The 23,358-nt window shown below is 40.2% G+C and overlaps 1 protein-coding gene across 5 annotated transcripts in view; it reads left to right on the top strand.

Moving 5' to 3' along the window:
- Positions 1 to 23,358, top strand: part of daam2 (dishevelled associated activator of morphogenesis 2) — a 113,979-nt gene that overhangs the window by 70,483 nt on the left and 20,138 nt on the right. For 3 of the 5 annotated variants that reach the window (XM_076877850.1, XM_076877848.1, XM_012922510.3), the window contains exons 5-15: positions 4,903 to 4,997; positions 15,169 to 15,502; positions 16,126 to 16,236; positions 16,786 to 16,889; positions 17,302 to 17,368; positions 17,463 to 17,580; positions 17,711 to 17,849; positions 20,415 to 20,473; positions 20,593 to 20,777; positions 20,882 to 21,187; positions 21,999 to 22,106. In XM_076877850.1, the coding sequence (XP_076733965.1) occupies positions 4,903 to 4,997; positions 15,169 to 15,502; positions 16,126 to 16,236; positions 16,786 to 16,889; positions 17,302 to 17,368; positions 17,463 to 17,580; positions 17,711 to 17,849; positions 20,415 to 20,473; positions 20,593 to 20,777; positions 20,882 to 21,187; positions 21,999 to 22,106 (1,626 nt within the window). The remainder of the gene's footprint in view (positions 1 to 4,902; positions 4,998 to 15,168; positions 15,503 to 16,125; positions 16,237 to 16,785; positions 16,890 to 17,301; positions 17,369 to 17,462; positions 17,581 to 17,710; positions 17,850 to 20,414; positions 20,474 to 20,592; positions 20,778 to 20,881; positions 21,188 to 21,998; positions 22,107 to 23,358) is intronic. The other 2 variants (XM_076877851.1, XM_076877849.1) reach the window with 1 other exon arrangement.

Below are 23,358 nucleotides of genomic sequence, written 5' to 3'. Positions count from 1 at the left end.
GAGTTATTGGATGATCTCATTTTGCCGCCCGGAGAGATTACTGTACAACCGGCATCTTGATGTTCATTCATAAAATTGTGTCAGAGCCCTGAGGTTGTTCGTGGGCCACCGCGTGATAACTCAAACGCCCTTGTGACTCTGACAGGAATTTCTGTAGCCCCGCTGTGCCCGAGTTGTATGCAGAGCTTCAGATCTCCCAGCTGGATCGTTTTTTCTGCAGAAATAAAGAAAAAGGAAAATGCATGAAGGTCTCAAACTTCTGGAAGTAATCACAAGACTGATTGATGGGATGAGATGAACTTTGATATGAACTGAGGTTCTGTGCTTTTTAGCAGGTTGATTAGGTGACACATTTTACAATGTACAGGATTAATTGTATTGCAAATAAACTGCATCGTGTTTTCATAATGTTTCGATTGGAAGCAGTATATCTTTGGAGCCATTCAGAATGATCTGTTAGCTAAATCTCTTTTATTACATTTATTTCTGGATATGATTTCATTAAGTTATTTTTTAATTAGTGTCCTCTAACCTGTAGTGCTATTTTCCAAATACTGTATTAATGTGAGTTGCTCAGTTTTAGAGATCTTTTTTACAAAACAGTCTAGCTCTGAAAAGCGGAGCCAAAGCAGAAGTATTTTAAACTTGCATGCTTTCTAGTGACCAGCAGGGGGGGGCTATTCTAGTCCGCTTTCAAAGAAGCGTATGAGAAAATGACCCTGCTGCTCGCATTGCCGGTGACTACGGCAAATGCTTACACAATGAGTTTATGGTCTCAGTTGCTAGTTCCAAGTCTGAATATGTTTATTTTATAAATTATGGTTCTGTTTACATCAAATACAATGATAAAGTTTGGGATTAGGTGACTGACAAGTTGCTACCATATGAGCGTGCAGTGTCCCTGACATCTGATGTTAGGTATTAAAAGAAAAACAGTCACTTCACTGCTTAAATGCAGGCTATGATAAATTACGAGAAATTTTTTTTTAGTCTGACGAGATATGAAACATAAACATATACGTTTACTTTTAATGCAACTTGACGTAAGCCTTCCAAATATCTTCTGATGGTGGAAGATACGATGGCAGCTGGATTTCACTAAATTATTTTGTTTTAGTTAACAAAATTTAGTTTGTCTTGGTTTAGATTAAACTCATCCCTTCTTTTTTTTTCCTTTTCTTTTCTTTTTCTTGGTTGATGCGTCAATGATCCACATGGCCCACATTAAGACTTCGATTAGTAGCATTCATCTTTGTTAACGACGCTCTTATGACTAGCTTAAAGGCATAGTTCTGGCTGGGGGGAGGGCATTTCCCATCATAAGGATTTAGGGAAGTACCGTCTGCTGGTTTACCAACTGGCTCTAATGATATCCTTATGTGCATGTTGGCCACAGGTACGGGTGAGCTTACTAATAGCAGATGTAGGAAGGAGCCATTTGGCTAGACTCACTGACACAGTGAACTGGCTCACAGCACGACCCAATCATTCACTCAGCCCAACACTTGTTGTGTCCAACTTCCCATTGACTATGAACACGCTCATTTAGAGCAACAGGAGCCAGAGCGTTTGGCACAGGGCTCCTGAACCATCTGTACTTGAGGCTAAGTCGACACGATGGATGTTTTGAGTGTACCGTTTCTATATTAAACACTCTCGCACACTGGACAGATCTGAGCTCTTGTTGGAAAATCAAACATTGGGTCAGGATTCAGTTAGATATGTCATGGTAGCTAGTTGGCAGTCTATAAAATAATTCTACAAACGGCGGGTGGGGGGTTGTGTGTTACTTTTTAAAGGGACAGTGCACCCCCAAATCAAATTTACCTATTCTTCCTCCGGTCTTTTATTTTTGCCTTGGTCTAAGTTGCCCAATGGCATTTGTCTATGACTCCTCAAAGCAACAAAAAGCTGCCTTAGTAGAACCAAACAACAGTGTCTCTTTCCAAGGTCCACAAACCTTGTTATACTGCGCTTTTAAACGCTTTCACACACACTCACACATCTGGGACGATTTGAGGTTAAGCACTTGTGCAAGCACCACTTGCAGACTGCAGGGGCTGGGTATTGAACCATCAAGCTAACTTTTAGGTTGATGGATTTATTTGTTTTGTTTTTTTTGTAGTGGCTTGATCATCACAAGACAAGACTTATTTAGAAATGAATGAGCGAGCTGTACCAAAATTTTAAGGTTTAAAGTTTGAAAGCAATCGCAAACAAGTATCTTTTGAGGGAAATGAATGGGCAGCACTGTGACTGGCTGAAACATGCACTGTTTGGCCTCGGTGCTTGGTAGTGAGCTACCATGGAAAAAGCCTGGAGATGCTAAGCAGAAGGCCCGTGTCACTGACTAATGAGAGCATGACTGCTCTCTGATACTGCAGACAAAATCAGTGAAGTGATACAGAAATGCATTATCACTATTACTATTCTTTTTAGGTTGATTAGAGCTGATTGTCTGCATAACTTATTTTGGTATGTTGTGTAGCTTCAAACACAATCTGTTTGAGTTGTGGTGCCAGAAGTATAAGTCTGCTAATGAGTCTCTGATTGTTCCAATTAGTCCTAGTATCATATATAATCACACTAAAGACACTAAATGTGTGGTTGCAGTCATATTGCTGCCAAATTACAATTAATATTCTTGTGTTAAAGATAAGCTCCGAAAAGATCTGACACGGTGTCTGTGGATAACGTGAACCCTTAAAGTCTTTAAATATCTTAAATCAATCTGATCTTAAAATTTTAACAGACATAAAAAATTAACATTGCACAGAGCAAGAGGCAAAACACACTCTGATCATAAAATGGAAAGTTTTGTAAATATTGGAAACATACATTAAAAAAAAGAACCTTTGTTTTTTGTATCATCAAGGTCAGGAAAGCAGCCTGACTGAAACTGGTTCTTTTAGGAATCTCGTCTCATGGGAGCAGTCTTCATAATGTCTCCAGTCAGATATTAAGTAGCTTTCATCTAAATATCTACATTAAAAGGGAAAAAATAAAGAACCATACATATACAGTAATCACTGCATGTACAATAAAACTGCATGTAATTTCGCACAGCACTGACACTATATCGAAAATGTTTGCAATAAACAGAGCTGCAGTGTGATAGCAAATACATCTACTCATTAATCTAGTTAAGATGTAGGATTAATTTTGTTCTTTTAGTTTTTCTTAGCATTGTCCCTGAGAAGAGACAGAGGCATTGAATATTTTTGATCAAGTCTAGTAGAAATCTAAATTGCAGTGGGGGGGAAAAAAAAATAAACATACTTTTAGAGGGAAAACATTTTAAAAATTGCAGTCATCTCCCACAACGCCTCAGAGTTGTTTCCTGTCATAAGATTTTCTGCCCAGATACAGAGATGTGATTGGATGATGGAGAGTGTTGTACATTTTGCTTCACGTGTATTTCTCGCCTTGCAAATTGTGATTGTAAATGTGTTGATGTTACTGTCATTCTATTGGCTCAAATGATTCAAGAGAAGGGTCAGTCATGCAAAATGGCCAATAGAAGCCAAAGTTATTGGCCATCAAAAAGTGCTAAAGGCTATTTTCGCTGTGCAAATTACGATCACGCAGGGACCATTATGCCTGTGTGTGTGTGTGTGTGTGGGAGGGGTGGGGGGGGGGGGGGGGGGGGTAATTCTTCCAAAAATATTCAAAAACAAGCATTTTGTAGGCTTGTAAAGAAAGATTTAGCGTCATTTCTGCTCTTCAATACTTAAGAAAATTAAACTCTCACAGACTGTGGCAAAATGTAACAAATTGCAAAATGCCTGGCTACGCCTTCATTAAAATCTCTGTAACTTTGCTGTGTTTCACTTCAGCAGCATCAGTCTTTGTACAGATAATGTCAATATGTTGATTCATGATGTTGTGGAGTTTATTGTGTACTGCAGGATATGTCCAAAGGTTTTATATGCTATAAAATACAGGAAAAAGAACAGAAATTAGGCAAGGAAAAAAAATTGTATTTTTCTATTTTCCATCCTCAGCTGCTTTGACAAACTAGCATCTGCTGTAATATTTACAACGCTGATGAAGTCTCACAACTGTTAGCTTTATTTTGATACCAGGATTGTTTATACAGAGTTTGTAATTGCAGAGAAATACTTAATTCATTTTGGGCAGGAACCTCAGAATAGGTGCTTGAGTTCAAGGCAACTGGACTTCATTTTTAGGTTCTTGAAGAAGCCCTACATATTTAACCTCTCGTGGGGTTGTCACCTTAGACCAACTTCATCATCCACATCATCTTTTAGAACCAAAGAAGCCTTTTGCATGAGAAGTAAAATGTCTTAAAAACCTCAGAAAGAAATGCAGCTGCCTTCAGCTCAAGGACATAAGATCAGCCATTTGTTTTGTTGATTGGCTCTTTGCATTCAAGGTTGGGAGAACCACATCCTTAAGAATTTGAGTTGTTTAAGTCCATATTTCTCTGTTGTAATGTCTCATGTCAGGTAACATACAAGTCATGGTGTATTTCTTGCAGAAAACATATGCACAATGGTAATTGAGAGTGAAATCTCGTGCAGTGTTCCCAAAATTGCCATGTGGTTGCGTGCATTTGGTCTGTATCAACAGCCTACATAAATTAGCTTGTTGGACGAGAGATTCGACTGAACCACAAAAACCAAACAACCCCAATCAGTTGATGTTGTTTGTCTTCAGTTTTTGGTTTGTGTGAAATTGATTTTAAATTTTATTCTGAGCGGCATTAAAAAAGTCTTTAACCCAACTTTCCTCGGGCTGTAGGAGCCCTGCTCTAATTAAAAATGGAAAGTACCAAATTACTACCAGCAGGTAACATTCTCACTTGATGTAGAGTTGGAATTGAACTCTATGAATCTGTTATTTGTCCAGTGAAATCTCCATTTCTCTTCTTATCTGCAGATGCAGACTTTGTTTGCCTTTGACGAGGAGGAAATGGAAATGAGGAACAAGGTGGTGGAAGATCTGAAGACGGCACTTCGGACTCAGCCAATGAGGTGAGTGAAACTTAACTCTTCCATGTGACCTTCCCTTGGGCTGCACACAGCGCTGAGCTCTTTGCTCCATTCCTACAATTTAACTTGTTGAGGTTATACCACACACCGTAATCTGATTTAATAATGGATCTCGTGCTGCAGCGCAGTCTGTCTCTTGTCATGCTAAATGAGCCTATTCTTTACTTCAAACTGAAAATTGATTAATTAAAGAAATTTTCAGTCGTCCACATTTACGCTGTGGTCATTAGCGGCTTTTGGCCTCACTCGTCACCACAAAGAAATATTCAAGGACACTGGGCATCCCCCCAACACAAACCGCCTACGTCTCCCAGTCGGCACCTCCTTTGGAGCTGTCCATCAGCCCGTGCCATTCTTATGAAGCAGTGGTCTGCCCCAAAATGGGGGGTGTTGAGTGTTCTCAAGGACGGCTATAAAATGACAGGCCTCATGTGCAGAGTGACAAAAACTCAGGGCAGCTCTCACGTCTGGGTCGCGTCTGGGTTGTGTGGGTGTATTTGTAGGCCAAGTGTGTGTGGTTGTGTTTGCTCCATGTGCCGACATGTGGGGATCCAAAACAGAACAAAGCTGGTGAGAAGCAGACTCAGAGGTCTAGACAGAAGACAGGAAATCGTTTGAAACTTTCTGTTTTAGACTTTCTGGCCTTGAATGTGAATCTTTATTGGAATATTATAAGGATACCAGAAATTATTGTCAGTTCCAATAGCAGTGAAATCCCACTACTGATGATATCATGCCTCAATAAAACAAGTCAGTCCAATTTAACTTTAACAGATCTAGACCTCTGACTTTGAGCTGCTTAGATAAGTCTAATGTCTATTTTCTGTCTGATATAATGCTAATTATGAGGCACAGATGGAACAGTGGAGCTATGCTGGTAAGCTGGCACCAAATCAAGATAAACGGGGTTTACAAAGAATGATTTAATCTATGGTATTTCCTTATTAGTTAATGTAAGTTGACAGATAGCAGCTGAACAGGTAAAACATTACAACTAACTGTTTTATCATTTGCAGTTTTAATTTTGTATTTAAAAGAAATCTTCTGCTTAAGTCAGATGGGTTCTAAACATTTTTTTTCTTGTTTATCGTCATTAACATATAGCCTAATCAGTATTTATGTGCAAACAAACAAACTAAATGCAAGTCTCAAAGAGTCACTGTAGCTGAATATGGTGTTTTTAACATAATGTAAAAACAAAAAAACAGTAACATTAAAAATATATTTATAAAATGGACAACAACATGCTATATTTAAGTAATTAGTGGAATTTGCAGGTACTGGCAAAATTCTGGTAATAAAAATCACTGAGGTTTGAACGTGTGATATGATGATTGAAATAATTTGTTGGCAACTAAACAGGACAAATATATTTGTTGTGCTGCTGAATGAACAAATACAGATATATAGTAAACACTCTGTGACTTCTAACTCTTACTTACTGACCACACAAAAAAGAAAGTAATATGAATACAAAGGTGCGCTCGAAGGTTCTGGATAAGTAAGGATTTATAATATATTTAAGGTCAGAGTTGCACTTTTTTTCAAAGCTAATTAAATAAGATCAGCCCTGTTCATGTGGTAGACATCCTAAGCTGTATGTAGCTGACAGGGATGGGCTTTGAGTGTGCTCATTAAAGCTGATTTACAGCCTAAACCTGCTCTGATGATCTCACACTCATCCCACATGGGGACTACCGATGCTCTCTGTGTGCTCAGTGAAACTGAACTTTGAACACAGTTTCAGACACTGATAACCAGGAAAGAAAATCCTAATTAGTGGAAAAACTTCTTGCTGAGCTATATGTACTTTATGCCATTACCTGCTGTTGCGGCAAACAACATATCTGAATATATCGTCACAGTTTTCCTCCTTTGACATATTCAGGGTAGTAGGAATACTTATCCAAGTCTGAGGTAACAGGATTTGCACATTTGTGAAAATGCCATTTTAGTGCCTTGGGCTAATTTATTGAAGAAATTTTAAAGGGTTAGATGATGCAGTGCATTATGAAAGGAGTAGGTTTTCAGGAGGGGTTTGCACAGTTCATACTGCATTTGCAGTACATGATGAAAAAAATGTTGTAATTGTAGCAGGAAAGCAGGACGACTACTTGTAAACTTAAATTTACTTCAACATAAGCATCACTTTGGTGAGATGGCTATCTAGTCTCACAAACACTTGATAACGTTTACCCAGTGTTTATTTGGGAAGTACAGTTAATCTTCTGCAATTTTACTACCATAGTTTCTCTAAAGGCCAAATCCCAAAGTATTTGGCACTTGCAGAGCAACTCAATCCTTGAGAGGCCAAGTTAGGTTGTCATCTCTCTGCCATCATTACCACACTGTTGGTGCTGAGTTATTCCAGGTCTAAACTGACCCCCTGCTGGGCCTAATCATCAGGGAGGGTTTTTTGTACTGTTACGATGTTTTTAGAAACGAGCTACAACTAGCTAATGAATGTCATTAGCTTGGTGTTACCGTAAACTGTTTTTTACACACATAAAGCAGCCTGAAAGAATTAGAACAACAAAGTAGAAAAAAGAAGACCAGGTAAATGTTATGACTTGACACTTTAATTTGCTCAGTCCACTTTTCCATGATAGCGGTAGCCTAAATGATTCCCTGCTTGCTCCCTTTCTCCTATGCTAGGCAACTGTTGTGACTTTGCCACATAGTATGTTACATAAAATAAATGTAGATTTTTTTAAATACATATATTCAAGTGACACCCCACCTGATACCCCAGTGCAGTTCCACGTTCTCCTGTTTTTATTTTACCTAATTTATAGTTTAAGGCTTTTTTTTTATATGTCTCTTTTTCTCTATTCATTTCCTCGTAGTGTTGTATTCACTTATTTTACCTCATCAAAGGTGACTTTGCCAACACTATTCAGAGTCCACCTGCTCCCATGCTGTTCACAGAGTGAGTTATTGCTCATTAGCATGCAGATGTTTTAAAGTAGTGGAACAGCGATGCGGGCAGCAGGTGTGTTGCACAGAATATGGGTGTTCAGGGAAATGTCCAGCCAAGCGTGGGCTTTGTGATGAACGGGCAGTTAAAGCGAAATGATGACTTTGTGCTTTGCTGTCTGGGATACATAAAGCAGAGCCTCACCTGCGCTGTGTGTCATTTCCTTGTCCCGTCGTGAATGTATAGAGTTTTTACGGCCTCATCTTGTGAGACACAGTGGTGTCTGTGCGTATTCGGCTTTGACTCATGCCCAGCTTTGGATGCCTGCCTGAAACTGCCTTGCTCCCTCCCTCCTTCACTTTGGAGAGGCAGCTGGGCCTGGTTGTGAAGAGGTGCCCTTGTTGCTACTCATGCTGCTCTGCAGGGCCACGGGACCCAAACACATTGTAGACATGCAGGGTGCCAGGCAGAGCACATCATCAGTAGGCCACCCACTTTCACTCACAGGCTGTTTTGCTGGTGACATGTTTCAATCAAGTGTTTGTTTGTGTGTGTGAACGTTATTTTAAGATTTGCACATTCTTTCTTCCTGACATTGCTACTTCAAGAGGACAGAATAATCTGGAAGGATCTTTTTGATCCTGGTTGATTTGGCTGTAGTTTCAGTTCCTGGAACAACAAACATGGATTTAATACTACAGGCCACAGAATTTGAGAGCAACAAAACAAACTGTTGTCGTTTTAATAATGAACTCAGCCTAAACGCAGCCGTAATCTGATTTCACAGTCTGGAAATACATCAGCTCGTCTGCTCACTTCAGGCTCTTGGGGCACCAGACAATTTGTCGGGGTCTCTGTTGCAGCCAGCAGGTATCCATGCCAACATTTCTGGCTTTTGCACCAGTCATTGTTTACCAAGACAGATAATTTGAAAATGCCAGTAATCACTTAACTCATCATTAGACAATAGTTGATCACTATCCAGTGCATTTCAGAAAATACCATCCCTGCTTTGCTCTTCATGCAAACTGATTTTCTACAAGAAAATGCAATGCAGAAATCTTCTGCTGCTTAAAATCTTTGGTCTCTTGCCTACAGATCACAGAGTTCAGTGGATGGAGTTTATTAAATGGGTAAGAAGTTGGTGTAGACTCTATCTCTTGTTTGTCTCTTGTTCCTGAAAGAGATCAAACTGATCTGCTGTCTTAAATTTTATAGATGATCAATAATGACCAGTAGTGGTAAACTCATTAACCAATATGTTGTGTAGCTACAGAACAAGGAAGTATATTTTTTGGATGAAAGCTACTAGAGACACACTAGCTGATTATAAGATACAAATATATGTAAATAACCCAAGGTTTCTGGGATCAAAGTGCTGGAAATAGAGGAAGTATTGATTGATTGATTGATTGATTGATTGATTGGTAATTTATTTCAACATGTGAACAATATACAAGTACATTTAGAAAAGAAATGAGAGAAAAAAAATATACTATACAAATTACATACAAAAAAACATTCTGATTAATTTACATGTTGAAAGGGAGTGGGAAGAAGTATACACTTATTTAATCCCACCCCTGTCCCATAAATTATCAGTGAATATTTAGTCAGCTTCCTTACTGATATAATTTGTAATAAAAATAGTGAACAGATTTCTGATATACTATATACTATAATATCACATCATGAATTTTTTGTTTGTTTGTTTTTAAATAGAGACATTCACTTAATTTAAATATTTTCCTTTTCTTTATAGAAATAGTATGAGATGATGGTCTAGTAGTTGTGGTTGCTAGAGCATGGTGAGGTTTGTGGCTTTTGCTAGACGTCGTTCTAGATCTCATTAAGCACCAATTTCCGTTGGACAACATGCACTTAAATAAATTCCTAAATGTGAATTTTGGACTTGTTTAATTCCACAAAACCTAATCTATCAAACTAGTGGAAAGATGAGACCCAAAATCTAAAAGAAAAAACAACCCATGCATAAGTTTGTCCATGCCTTAAAATGTCAAAGGCTTAGTGTTTATTAAACTGAAGTTGGTAGGCTGGTGCAAGAAAAATGAAATCACTCAATAACAGAACAATTGGACTGTATCGATGCCTCCCTGTAAGAGGAGACCACAGGCGAAATATTCTTTCCCCTGTGAGTGATGCTGCACTTAATTTGCCATTTACCAGAAACCTTTTTTTGATGGTTGGAAACTAATTTAATGGCCCAGATGTCTTCATTCAAATATAAATGTGATTATTTCTAAGCAGCCATAAAAAAGGAGGCATTTTGAAAATGATTTCTTCCCCTCGAGTTAGCAGCTTATCACGCGTCCATGCCGGTAGTTATTGTTTTGTTTACCAGCTGTCAAATGGAGCTTGAAGCATCACACTGCGGTTGTGTATTTACTCACGTAAAGCTGAATCTCAACTCAAGTGGGCATGTGAGGGTAGACAGGCAAACACAAACTGCTGCAGCTATGTAGTTAAATGAAATATACACATTCTGGTGTGCATTTCCAGTTAGCGTCCAAATATTTGAATGTTTACTTGTGGTATTTTAACTATGCAGTTGGATATACTTTCATAATCACTGTTGATTTGTTGAGTCATCTGCACATCTGCACTGATGTTTATGTTCATGTTGATGAGCGTGCTTTGCGCTTCTAAGACGTGACCCTCCTCCATCATTGTCATTTCCGTTGCGACATAACTGCACGAGGACAGGAAACTGAGTTATCGTGGAGGTCACTGAGGCCATTCTGGCCCACAATGCATTGCACTCCCAGGCTCATGTCAGCAGAGCACTGTAGTGCTTCCCAAGGCGGCTCTCTGTGGACATTGTTTCTGCAAATCTGTTCCAGCAAGAATATTTACTCGAGTCGACTGCAGCCTTTCACCCTGCTCTTGTGTCAACAGCTCTTTGGATGTTTCGCTGCCATCACATACAAATATTATCCTTCAAAACATTTTGTCGACAGATCTCTCAAAGGTTCCGCTCAACAGAGGGTGAACTTTATATCTGTTTTCACATATTACCAAATACATTAGTGGGGGAGTAGAGTCTCACACCTTCAAAGAGTCTCAGATGGAGTGTTTGCTTCTCTTAGAGCGCTGATTTCTCTCCCTTTGGTACTTAGTAGTTCAACAGGAAATGGAAAGAAACGAGTGATGGCCAGGTGGACCATGCAGGCAGGTTTGAACAGATGGAGAGTGGGGAAAAAGTGGAGTTGAGCACAGGGGTTATACTTCACTTTCACTTTAATCCCAAACGGCAACCTCATGGGTTAAAGCCAAAATGAAAAGACAAGAACTGAACACGTTTCTGCTCTTAGTGCCTATTTTTAATATAGTTATGGTTTGCTGTCCGGTTAAATGTACAAGCAAACCATGCAAGAAGTCTGTACTCTAGTTTTGGTAAGTGAAATTTTAGTATTTTATGTCCATGAAAAAGAAAAAGTAGTTGAGATCATCTTTTTTGCAAGCAGAAACCACATCCTCAATTAGATTTGACAGCATTTTTTGTAAGATAATAGCAGATGGAATCAGCATGGATGTGAGGCTAGGGTCTGGGAAATGCCTCAGTGAGGACTGGTGGCAGCTCATGGGCTGGGCCGATCCCCATGTACTAAAAAGGGGCGTGAGGGAGGGCGAGTGAGTCACGAAAATGAGAACAAGTCTTCTACAGTGCAGGAAAGCATACATTACTGGAGAACCAGAAGAGGAGTGTATGAGGTATGGTCCCAGTCCTGAAATTGAGATAAATTATCTTTAATACTTATACTTTATAGTTAATTTCCATTAGGTTTCCATTGAATTACCCTCTTTTGACCTACAAATACAAAGCTAATGTCTGTTAAAGAGAAACACAACAAATTTTACTTTTAGAAACCTGTTTGTAAGTATTGTATAAAACCTTTCTTTCCCCTGGGCAATGCTGGGTCTAGTCCATTAAATTACCCCACATGATGCCATTTGAGACATCATCATTAGTTGGGAAATAAAGGCTTCAACTCTGTGGGTGAATTAGAAAAAAAGTGATCTTATCTGATCGCCCTCGAACACTGCTGTGGTGTGGTCACATGATTTGTACTTCATATGAATTGAGTGTAAGGAGACGGTTGCCTTTTCTCACATGTGGCATAAAGCAGGAGATAGTCAGGTACATTTTCGCAACTGGAAATACTCCTGCTTCATGTAGGCTTGCTGTGGTGCCCTGGTAGATTTAGCAGGAGGTGAGACACATGAACTCAGTCATACACTAAAAATCTTTGAACAGATCAGAAACATCACACTGACTTTGTACAAGGAATCTTTGATCTGTATAATTTGTAGAAATGTTTGTGTGTGGAAAAAGTCACACACATATACACATGCAAGCACAACCAGTAAACCATGATATACTATATATGTACAAATCACAGGTGTGCACCTCAGATAGGGTTTGTATTGTAACTTCTATCTACATATGTGACAGTTTTATGCTCAACCCTTCATTTACCACATCGAGTAAAATGCGAGTAATGTTGATTATCGTATAACTTCTCCTAAAAGCCCTGCAGACACCTTGGTCACGGTTTAATCAGCACCTCTGGAGAACCTCCCGGGCTCTCGTTGTCTTTGGAGACCTTTTATAGTCGAACATGACGTGTGAAAATGCGTCTGGATATAGATGAGTGGGTGTCTGAAGGAGATGGTGAGTGTGCGTGTGATTAAGTGAGGGGTAAACGAGAGTTAGAAAGGCACATGATCACTTGAGTTTGTGTGTGTGGAAGTGTTGGCCTTTGATAAGTTTGTGTGGTTAGGCTTTGAGGCGAGAGCGAACTGTCGGCCAACTGTCTGCCACACACGGGTCATCCACAGTTCAAAAAGGCAGAATGTCTTGCAGCGAAAAATACGTTTGGTTGGAATGAAATTTAAATTTGAGCATCTGGATTAGCTTCCACACCGTCCTCTGCCTCTGGCTGAGGGGTTTTTATGCTTTTTAGATCAATACAGATACAAATTACAATGTTGTTTTAAAGATAGCAGCACTGAAACTCATTTAATAATGTAAGATAAAGCAAATATCTTAGGGCTTTTTTCAAATTTAAATCCGAGACTTTACCTTTGACCATCGCAGGCCTTGACTTTTTCCTGCTACTCTGTCGCTTTTGTTTAGCCTCATTCTGTTCCAAGTTTTATTTCTTGCTTCTTTCTTTCTTTCATCTGTGTGAAGACCTATTTGTGTGTGTATGTGTGTGTGTTTGGCTCAGCGTCAGTATTGTTCGGCAGCTCTGCCTGTGCTCATATTGTATGCAGTTGTTGAGCTTTCACTGCGGGTTTTGAAGTATGCAGCGGTTGTTCCAAGAGCAAAGGGGGGAGGACAGAAACCCGTGCGCGCCAGTCGGCTGAGCGTGAATGTCAGTGGAGAGGAGAAGACAAGAGGGGACTACAAAGTCAGAGGATATGGGATCCATTGATTCAAGTGCTCACTGGAGAGAAAATAAAGTGAGGAGGAGGAGAGAATTGTTGAATGTCAGCTTACTAGGTTTAGTAACGGTCCAGAGGATTAGTCACTGTTGAATGTTTTAAAGAGACATGCATGTATATTTTTACATGTATCTGCTTAAGCGCCCGCACGGGCATCGGGTTATGCTGCAAAGGTTATGTCGGTGCATACTGGGAAGCGAAGTGAAGCTGGCAGTGAGCGAAGTCTTGAATCTCGTCCACTCTTTTGAACCCAAACTCCAAGAACAACATCTGTCACCCTCAGCTTTCCATACATTAATCACAGCGATGTTCAGCTTAATTTCTCTTCCACTATGAAAGCTCTTTCTCTGAGGTGGGCTCTCGGTTCGTGGACAGGCGCGTGGCCGGCCAAAGGCTTGTCACTGATATAATGTGGAACTTAAAACAGTTGGCTTTGTTCTGACTTCACTGCTTCCACTGTCTGTGCTACATCTAACTCAATTCATATCTCATACGTTGGATTTCTTTTTCGTCACCGTGGTGCTGAGTGGAGACTGCAGCGTCTTCGCTCAAACAGGAAAGTCTGCTGAAAGGTTGCATGAGTGTTCTGAATGCATTGCCAAGAGAGGCTGACTGTATGCATGCGTGCATAATGTATGAGCCTGCTGAAGATCAGAGGATGATATCTCTTTAAGAGATTTACTGGACGTGCCAGGTTGAGTTTCTGTGAGTGCATCTGCTGGAAATCTGGGATTAATCATGTGTGAGCAGAGGAAGAGCTCTGGCCTCGTCATAAAGGATAATAAATAGATTTTTCTGCATTATATTTTTTCACATTTCTTTTGTGCCAAGACAGCAGTGGGAGGGGAATGGTCTGCATACTTCTAAAAGCGTCAAAACAATGTATTTGCTACAATGAATGGTAATAAATCTCAGCACCCTCTTGTCAGACTCTCGCTCTTTCCTCTCTGTCCCTTTGTCTTCTTGACTCCATGCTTCTTTCCTCTTCCTCTCCCCTTTCTTTTCTCCTTACAATCCCTTGTTTGTTTGAAGTAATTTATGAGGCCTATCAGGAATCTTAGCGAGTGGGAAGGTCATTTACAGTCCAGCCCCCACTGTGCTCGCTGGATGTGACATCCCTCACTGTTTACATGTCCTGCCTGCCACTCAACCAGTCTGCTTCTCATCCACAGAGGTCAATAGCTCACTGCTCTCTAATTAGTTCAGCCACTTGATGGTCAGCAGGAGAGAAGTGTCAAAATTGAGGATTTTTTTTCCTTCAAATGAGATAAATGTTAAAGTGAAGTCCATAAAGATATGTCCATAGTGAATCCCCAACCTTTTTCATCCATCTGTGAGCACAGAGGCACAAACACTTTCACTTTCATTATATTTGTCCAGTGCCAGTTCACCACTACTGGCCTCTAACAGAGTTTTATATTCTATGGCTACACTAGAGGGAGAAGAAAAACAAAAGATATGATCCCCTGTGAGCAAGACTTGAGTTTGCTTTAAAAAAGAAGAGAGAAAAGTGGAGCGCAGGAAAACTGTGATTAACAAACAGAAGGCAAAAACACAAACTGCAGGAGAGAAGGCATGGGAAGGGGTCTGGAGGAGAAAGGCCCAGTGTATCACCGGGAACTATGGAAGCAGAATTTCACTGTGTTGTTAAAATATGGGTTAGGTTACAGTTTTAGTATGAACCTTTGTCTTTATATTGTGCGTTGGTTGTAAACTAGCACACTGGCTCAGTCTTTACCCTGCGCTTTTCCTCCTGTCCTCCATTAGGTTTGTTACGCGTTTCATCGAGCTGGACGGCCTCACCTGCCTCCTCAACTTCCTGCGCAGCATGGACTACGAGACGTCGGAGAGCCGCGTCCACACCTCCGTCATCGGGTGCATCAAGGCGCTGATGAACAACTCGCAGGGCCGTGCGCATGTCCTGGCCCACCCGCAGAGCATCAATACCATCTCACAGAGCCTCCGGACAGAGAACTTCAAGACCAAAGTGGCAGTACTGGAGATTCTTGGGGCGGTGTGCCTGGTGCCAGATGGACACAAGAAGGTGCTTCAAGCCATGGCACATTACCAGAAATATGCTGCTGAGAGGACTCGCTTCCAGGTAAGAGAAGCTTCTTTTGTTAGTATCTGAGGTTAACGCAGGGCCATGTCACGTGGCACATTCAGGCTTGAGGAGCCTTTGCTGACAGTGTGAGGCAGACATAGATTATGGGTAAAGGCAGACAAATATTTCTGGGTAATGCTAAAATAAATCAAGCTGCGGTCATTTTGATAAGTTGGAGAATTGTGCCTCAGACGGCTGGCCTTGGGTTACGTCAACACACGTGCGTTATTAAAGGCAGGTGAGGACATCTTAAGTTATGGAGGTCACAGTATGTGTAGTGCTTTAGTGACTAGCAGGACTGAATCAGCAAACCACATCTCATACATCCCCTGGGGTGTGCGGTAAATCATGCCACCTTGGCTAAGCTAACACCACAGGAGCTGAGTGATTCAAACTTACGAGGGCTTTTAATGTTTCTTTGAATTATGATTAAGATACTAAAGAGTGCCAAAGGTCAGTTTAAGAGGCAAAGAAGGGGGCAAGAACTGAGAACAGCAGCCCTGTGCTGCTTGCCTGTTAAATTAAATATAGATTGAAATTACTATCCAATTAATTTCTTTTTTTTTTCTCCGATCAAACGCACTTGCTGACTAACTTTGCCGTCTCCTCTGATCTTCCAGACGCTGCTGAATGAGCTGGACAAAAGTACAGGACGCTACAGAGACGAGGTCAACTTAAAGACCGCCATCATGTCTTTCATTAACGCCGTGCTCAACGCTGGGGCTGGAGAGGTCTGCATTCACAGCCTCATGCCTGTTAAACACACTCTAAATAACTGTATACAAAACTTAAGGAGTGTAACTCTCATGGAAAGAGATTTCTTAAATACTTGTAAGAATAGTCACTAAAGCATCAGGAGAGGCTGTTTTTTATGGTTCACAAATAGTAAAGTTTGTTTCATTCTGAGCTTAAAGGTAAATTGAGTGAAATATACGATAAAGTGCAGCCATGCTTTGACTATAGATGCAGTGGCATGGCTTTTGTTTGTGGATCATCATGAACAACATAGATGGTGTTTTCCTCTAAGAACTGTTGACTTTTTAGTTAAAGATTTTGTACCGAGTAAACACAAATAAAAGACAGGACCTGTTAGATAGCAGTGGGTTTTGGAATCAAAGTATTCTTTTTGTAATTATGCTAAAATGCTGCTTAAAGATGATATATACCAAGATACATGCAACACTTTTAAGATTCTGAGGTATCTGATGTCCCATTAAATATGACATATGGATTTATTACAGCTTCATGTCCTCTCTTATTGTTTGATCCTTTATGTTCAGGACAACCTGGAGTTTCGCCTCCATCTAAGGTACGAGTTCCTGATGTTGGGCATACAGCCGGTCATCGAAAAGCTCAGAGAGCACGAAAACGCCACTTTGGATAGGTGAGTCACTGATGAAGAAATGGAAACTAAATCTTTGATGTGTTTTTAAAAATAACAAAACATCCCACCCTTTTCATTTAATTTTCCTAAAATGGAGTATCACTGCGGTACTGTTGTCTCAAACAGGGTTTATATGTTTATATGCTTGATTAAGATAATAGACGGGAGATCCAATCAAGACCAAATCAGATATAGTGAATCATGCTACCCTAGTACAGTCTAGGAATAGAAATAAGGAGCTGGAAATGAGGAGAGTAAGCCCTCTTTAACATTTGAAACTCTACAAAGAAATGCATTGTCCCCCAATGTTTACAAGCAGTTATTATTAACAAGTAATAAAATTCTAAAGGTAATTAAATAAATACAGAAGTTTGGGATCAAATGAAGGAACATTTTTTATCTCTCTGTTTAGGCATTTGGATTTCTTTGAGATGGTGCGAAACGAGGACGACTCTGAGCTGGCCAAAAGATTTGATATGGTGAGTTTTCCCTGGTTTGACATTAGTGTGTTCCTTTTAGATTGTAGGTAATTAAACAGCTGTGTGGTACCGATTCCTTCTGTTTACTCAACAGACCCATGTAGATACTAAAAGTGCTGGTGCCATGTTTGAGCTGATCAAGAAGAAGCTGAGCCACACTGATTCCTACCCACACCTCCTCTCCATCCTGCAACACTGTCTGCAGATGCCCTGTGAGTACTCACATTTACCTGGGGAGAAAAGACATCAAGTATTTCTAGGCTATACTTTGCTTCAGTGTTCATCTTTTTATATTGAGCTTTTTGAGCTTTTTATTCATGAAAAACCCCCCTAAAAAAACAGATAAGCGTAGTGGTGGCACCCTGCAGCACTGGCAGCTCTTAGACCGGATCCTCCAGCAGATCGTCATGCAGGACGACAAGGGAGAGGACCCTGATATCTCCCCTCTGGACAACTTCAATGTAAAGAACATCATTCGCATGTGAGTGAAATCTCTCATTAATCAACAGTGGACACGTGATCGCTAATGAAGCTTTTTACTATAGTAATGTATTTATATGACAGGATCTTGATTGATACCCTGCCAGGGCTGCTTGTACCTCATGCCCACTGGGAAAAGGTTGGAAATGATTGTTGCAAGTGATGATTCAAGTCAATCAACCACTCAATGCCTTTTTCAAAAGCTTCTCCTCATCCCCCAGTACTGTAAACACTCCAACTTTCTGAGAAAATCTTGTAGTTAATGCATTTAATCAGCATCACTAGCAACAGAGATCAAAGCCCTGATATCATGCGTTTCTTCTATATCAAAGATTGGGAGAGATAAACACTGGAATATGGTGTTTTAGTACAGAGGATCATATACATATACAATAAACCACAGGGTTTTGCAGGCTATTGCAGAGGAGCACGTGGTAAAAGGGAGCAGGGAATGTAATTTTACAGGAAGCTGAGGTGATGTGAAGGTGGCAGCAGGGGGTCTTGGACTGAATCGGAGGAAACCTTGCTCTGTGCGTGAACTGGCATGGAAGTGGAAGCCAGAGATCAAAAGGAAATTGTTCTAATCGCATTAGGAGGGCTGTTGGGCCAAGTCAGCCATGTTCAGGTGCAGCGAGGCAGACAAGGGGGAAGCGTTATGGCTTGGAAGGAGAAGGTTTGCACAGCCAAATGATCATTGCTAAGTCAGGGTCTCGGTACATGACAAGTGCACACAGACTGAATTTAGAGCTCTGTCTTTGCTGTAACTTGGTGCTGTCATTCTTCTCTTCAGTTCTCCTCATTTTTGTTATTTTTAAAAGCAAGCTTACCATAACAGATGAATGTGTTTAGTCTTTGTGGTGAAAGCACCATAAAACATGTAGCTTGGTGAAGTATTCACCCACTGTTGTTAGTGCAATCAGCACGCTTGAGCAGAATTCTTTCCAGTAGCGATCAGAATGCAAACTTGGATGCTGCATCTGAGCCTGGATGCCCATTGCTATCAACTGAAGATGCATCAGAATGGTTGAAACCTTCCCCTCACTTTACATTTGCTGCCAGCCTCTTCTTGTTTCCATAAACTCACTTCAAATAAATGTTGCCTGGAAAAAGCGTGCATAAGCTGAGATTTCCTTACCGGATCGGCTACACGCAGGAGGTCCTGACGGTTAACGGGTAAAAACATATGACTAGTGCCGTGTTAGCTCAGATGGTGGAGCGCATGTTAAAACAACTGTTAAAACAGCCGGGAGACAAAGTCATTCATCATCTGTGGTCACTATGACGACGGCTCTGAATACTCACACGTGTGCCCGACCCCAGAATTGACGCTCTTGTACAAATCACATTTTTCCACAGTCATGCAAAAATGTTTATTTGACCAGTCAAGAAAAACTGATTGTGTCTTTTTGTTTTAATCAGTTGGATCCTTTTAAACACGACCACTTTAAAGGCCCCGAAACTGACTAATGCCCAGTTTGCTTTCCTGGTGTGAATTGATGCCTTTAAGTGTGAACCATCATCACAGTGGTATTATTGTCCTCTGTGTCATTCTATGGAGGACCAAAAGTGCCAAAATTATCCAAAACTTCCAAAACTATGAAAACCAAATAAATAAATATATGAATAAATTACAATTTATATTTACAATCTAAATCTTTACCTGTTGTTTTTTGGTTTAAATTGTTGAATAGATTGATCAGGGTAATAATGAAAAATAAATAATGAAAAATAAATGAAAGCAATATTTTAATTATTGTAACTATTGTATTTTAATATAATCATAGTTACATCTATTTTCTTAATGTATTATTTAACAAGTTAAGTTTAAAAAAACAAAAAACAAAATTTAAGTGGGTAAACTGATAAATTCACGCAAATAAATCAAAACACAGCAATTAATGGAAAAATAAATTTCTTCTTTTAAAAAATAATTATGTTTTTAATTATATTATTTATTATTACAATCCTATTTTTGGTGCATTGATTGTCTAATATTTTATGTATTTAGGCTCCTTGTTAAGAACAGCTTTTCTGTGAGTAGTGATGATGCAACATGTTTTTCTCTCAACTCTAGCCAAAGCTACCAGTGGAGCTCAAGGTTTCACTTTCCACTATTTCTCCTACAATTAAAAAAAAATCCCACTAAATACAATATATTTATTAACTTACACTTATATCTCATATTTGTGTTTTTTGTTTACATGTACAATAATCGGCAATGCGCATTCCTTACCTCCTTAACCTTAATTTTAAAACTAAACATAACCTCAATCTGAGCCAAGAACCAGGAGTTAGAACTCATAACAGATAACTGACAGGTTTTATTTGAGCACTAATGCTGTATAACGATGCTTAAAAGAGGAAACCGCAACAAACCGGTCAATGCAGGAAATAAATCTCAATCCCTCTCGCAAAGATGAAGTAAAGCAGAAGTAACCCTGATCAATGGGTTTCTCAAATGTCCTGTATTGACATGTTTGGACTGAAGTTTCCTCTTATATGCAAGAATTCTTTGCAGACCAGTGTCCACTTTCTCTGTGCTTATTCTTGTCTGTCTGCCTCACAGGTTGGTCAATGAAAATGAGGTGAAACAATGGCGAGAACAAGCAGAGAAATTCAGAAAAGGTAAAGCTAAAGTTCACCAGAATCCATCATGGTTTTATCTTTCTTCTTGCCTGTATTCACTGTTATCCAAATCTGCTAACACCGTGCCAACCCATTGCTCCACCACTGTTTGATTTTAGAGCATGCAGAGCTGCTAGCTAAACTGGAGCGGAAAGAGCGGGAGTGTGAGACCAAAACGCAGGAAAAAGAGGACATGATGAAGACTTTGAACAAGATGAAGGATAAACTACAGCGTGAAGGTGTGGAGCTGCGCTCGGCCCGGGAACAAGTGCTAGACCTGTCGTCGCGCATCAGTGACATCGCTGTGAGCTGCTAATGTTTAATGTTTAATTTATTCATCAATTTAAAGTAATTTGTAATCCCTTTTTTACGGTTTATTTAGTAACTGATCTTTCATTTGACCTCCAGCAGGGCGGAAATGTATCCTTCCCACCTCCCCCTCCTCCTCCTGGCGGCCCTATGCCTCCGCCTCCACTACCTATGACATGCGGCTTTCCTCCACCCCCACCTCCTCTACCATTCAGTTGCCCGCCTCCCCCACCTCCACCTCCTCCACCTGGGGCACCACCTCCTCCACCAGGAGCCCCACCTATTTTTGGAGCTCCGCCTCCTCCCATTCCCTCATCGTTTAACTCGATGAGCAGCATGCACTCCAAGTCCATCCCTCAGCCTTCACATCCTTTGAAGTCCTTCAACTGGGCCAAACTAGGAGAGGTGAGTGAACATGGAAAACTGCATTGTTAAACTAAAGGGTGGGGGTCATTCAAGCCATGGTTTTCCCAAAATTACATAAAAGGGTTGAACTATCGTTTGTGTATAAAAGGTGAACATGCCCGGCCATTAATTTTCTGACATATATATGTTTGTATATTGTTGTCAAAATAAGAAAATTTTCCTCTTTAGTACTTCTAGTATTACTTCTACTACTCTGAAATAGCAAAAATAAATATGAAGTGGATATGAATTATAATAAAACTCAAATCAGCACTTAAAGTGGACGTATTCTGCTTTCGCTGTCTACATTATCATTTTTGGACTCTTCTGGGCATAGACTGTATATAAAAGATGGAAAGATGGAGTCTCATTTTGAAGGCTCAACTTTGGCGTTCTGGTAACTTGCATATCTGCTTTGTGGAAATGTATTTTTTGGAACTTCTACATTTGCTTTTTCAGCCTCAGAGGTTTTCTTTTCTCCTTTTTTATGTAACACTGCATCTTCATTTCAGTTCACCTTCAGTTCATCATATTCTAGGTCCCATCTACCACTTCACTCAGCTTCTGTGCTCACAGTCTAAGCTGTCTGCCTCAGCAACCATGTAAGGATGTCCCCACTCTGTGACATCCCACAGAGGAGAGGATGAAAAAACATCCTGAAGTGGAGTGTTTAGAGCAGTCTGAAGCCTGAAAATTTTGTTTGTACATATGCTGACCTCATATTTTGAACTGTAACAGTTTTAAAATGAGCAGTTGTGAATGAATCAGTGTATATGCATGAACCTCTTATGTCACTCCACCCTGTTTTTAGAACATGGTCAATGGCACCATCTGGAGCGACATTGATGATCTGAGAGCTTTCAAGATCCTCGACCTGAAAGACATAGAGAAGATGTTTTCAGCATATCAGAGACAACAGGTTTGGATTTGTTTGGAAGTGGCTTGTAGTTTTATGACTTGGAAGTGAGTGTGAGAGTGTGTGCGTATAAGCAATTGTTTTGTGTGTGTGGAGTACCATATTGGCCTAGATTCTTGAACTGTGTGTATTACTGAAAGTGTGTGTGACAGGCTAAAGGGTGGGTTGTGTAAAAAGGAACTCTTGAGAGCGCCAAGGTCCAGCTCCGGGCTAACATGAGCAGCTGTTCACTGCTGAATGCCTTATTGTAGAGATGCCACAGAGCTGCTGCTTTGCACTAGTGTCTGCAGAGCATTTGTGTGAGACCTTGACTGGTTCTTCATGGGCTCATGAATCAGGGCGACATGTAGGAAACCGCTGAAGTCACGAGGAGTCACGATACAGGAAACTTTTTACCAAAGCTAAAATAAAGAGGGCATTCACTAAATCATGGCACTAACTAATAGGATAATTGTCTTGGTGGCAACACCATACAGTGCGGCGCAATTACACCCCTCTGTGCCACAAACTAATTGCACACCACTTGTCATGTGGTAATACTGGGTGGAATTACACCAACTGATATATTACACAGATTTAAATATGTTTAAGTGGAATGTTAATTTGCTCTAATTAGTTGGCTCAATGCAAAGTCTCTTTTGAAGCATTAAAATTGTTGAATTCCTTTGTAATGTATTTTACAGTGTCGCTTAAAAGCCTTCTGACAGCCTTAAGCCCATCCTCTCTTTGCAGGCTTTTATTAAAGAGGAATGGGTCACTTGAGGTTGTTTCTGACAGTGATTTACTGTGGGTATTTATTTATACAGAGCAGGTTTTTATTGGCACAGGCCAACGGTTAAATTCAGATCTCTATGGATGTAGCCACATAAAACCCAACATCTTCCTGGCTTTGACAACTCGATTCCATTTGGCTAGATTTGATTCAGCTGGACAGTATTGCAATGTTTATTCATGGCATAATTACTTATTTTAAGCTTGTCACTGGTCCTTCTACTTTAAAAATGGGCTTTTGTTTACATTTGCCCTCGGTAGGATTAGTTACCGCAGTCATTTTTCATGGTTGTGTTTTTCCACGTCAAGGCAGATGTAGATGCAATCAAAAGAATTCATTATAACAATCATGACCTCTTTGAGAAGACAGAAACCAAATTTATGCAGTACAGAGAGGTTTAGATTCATGAGCCCCTGATGACTCGGACGGTAGATGATTTTTCTCACAGAGGGCTTCCCAGCTTCAGCTTGTAGTGTGCGTAGT

This window comes from Maylandia zebra, linkage group LG19, assembly GCF_041146795.1.
Source record: "Maylandia zebra isolate NMK-2024a linkage group LG19, Mzebra_GT3a, whole genome shotgun sequence".
NCBI classification, from domain to species: Eukaryota; Metazoa; Chordata; class Actinopteri; order Cichliformes; family Cichlidae; genus Maylandia; species Maylandia zebra.
Note: the sequence above shows the minus strand (reverse complement) of the source record. Positions and strands in the feature narration are given on the sequence as shown.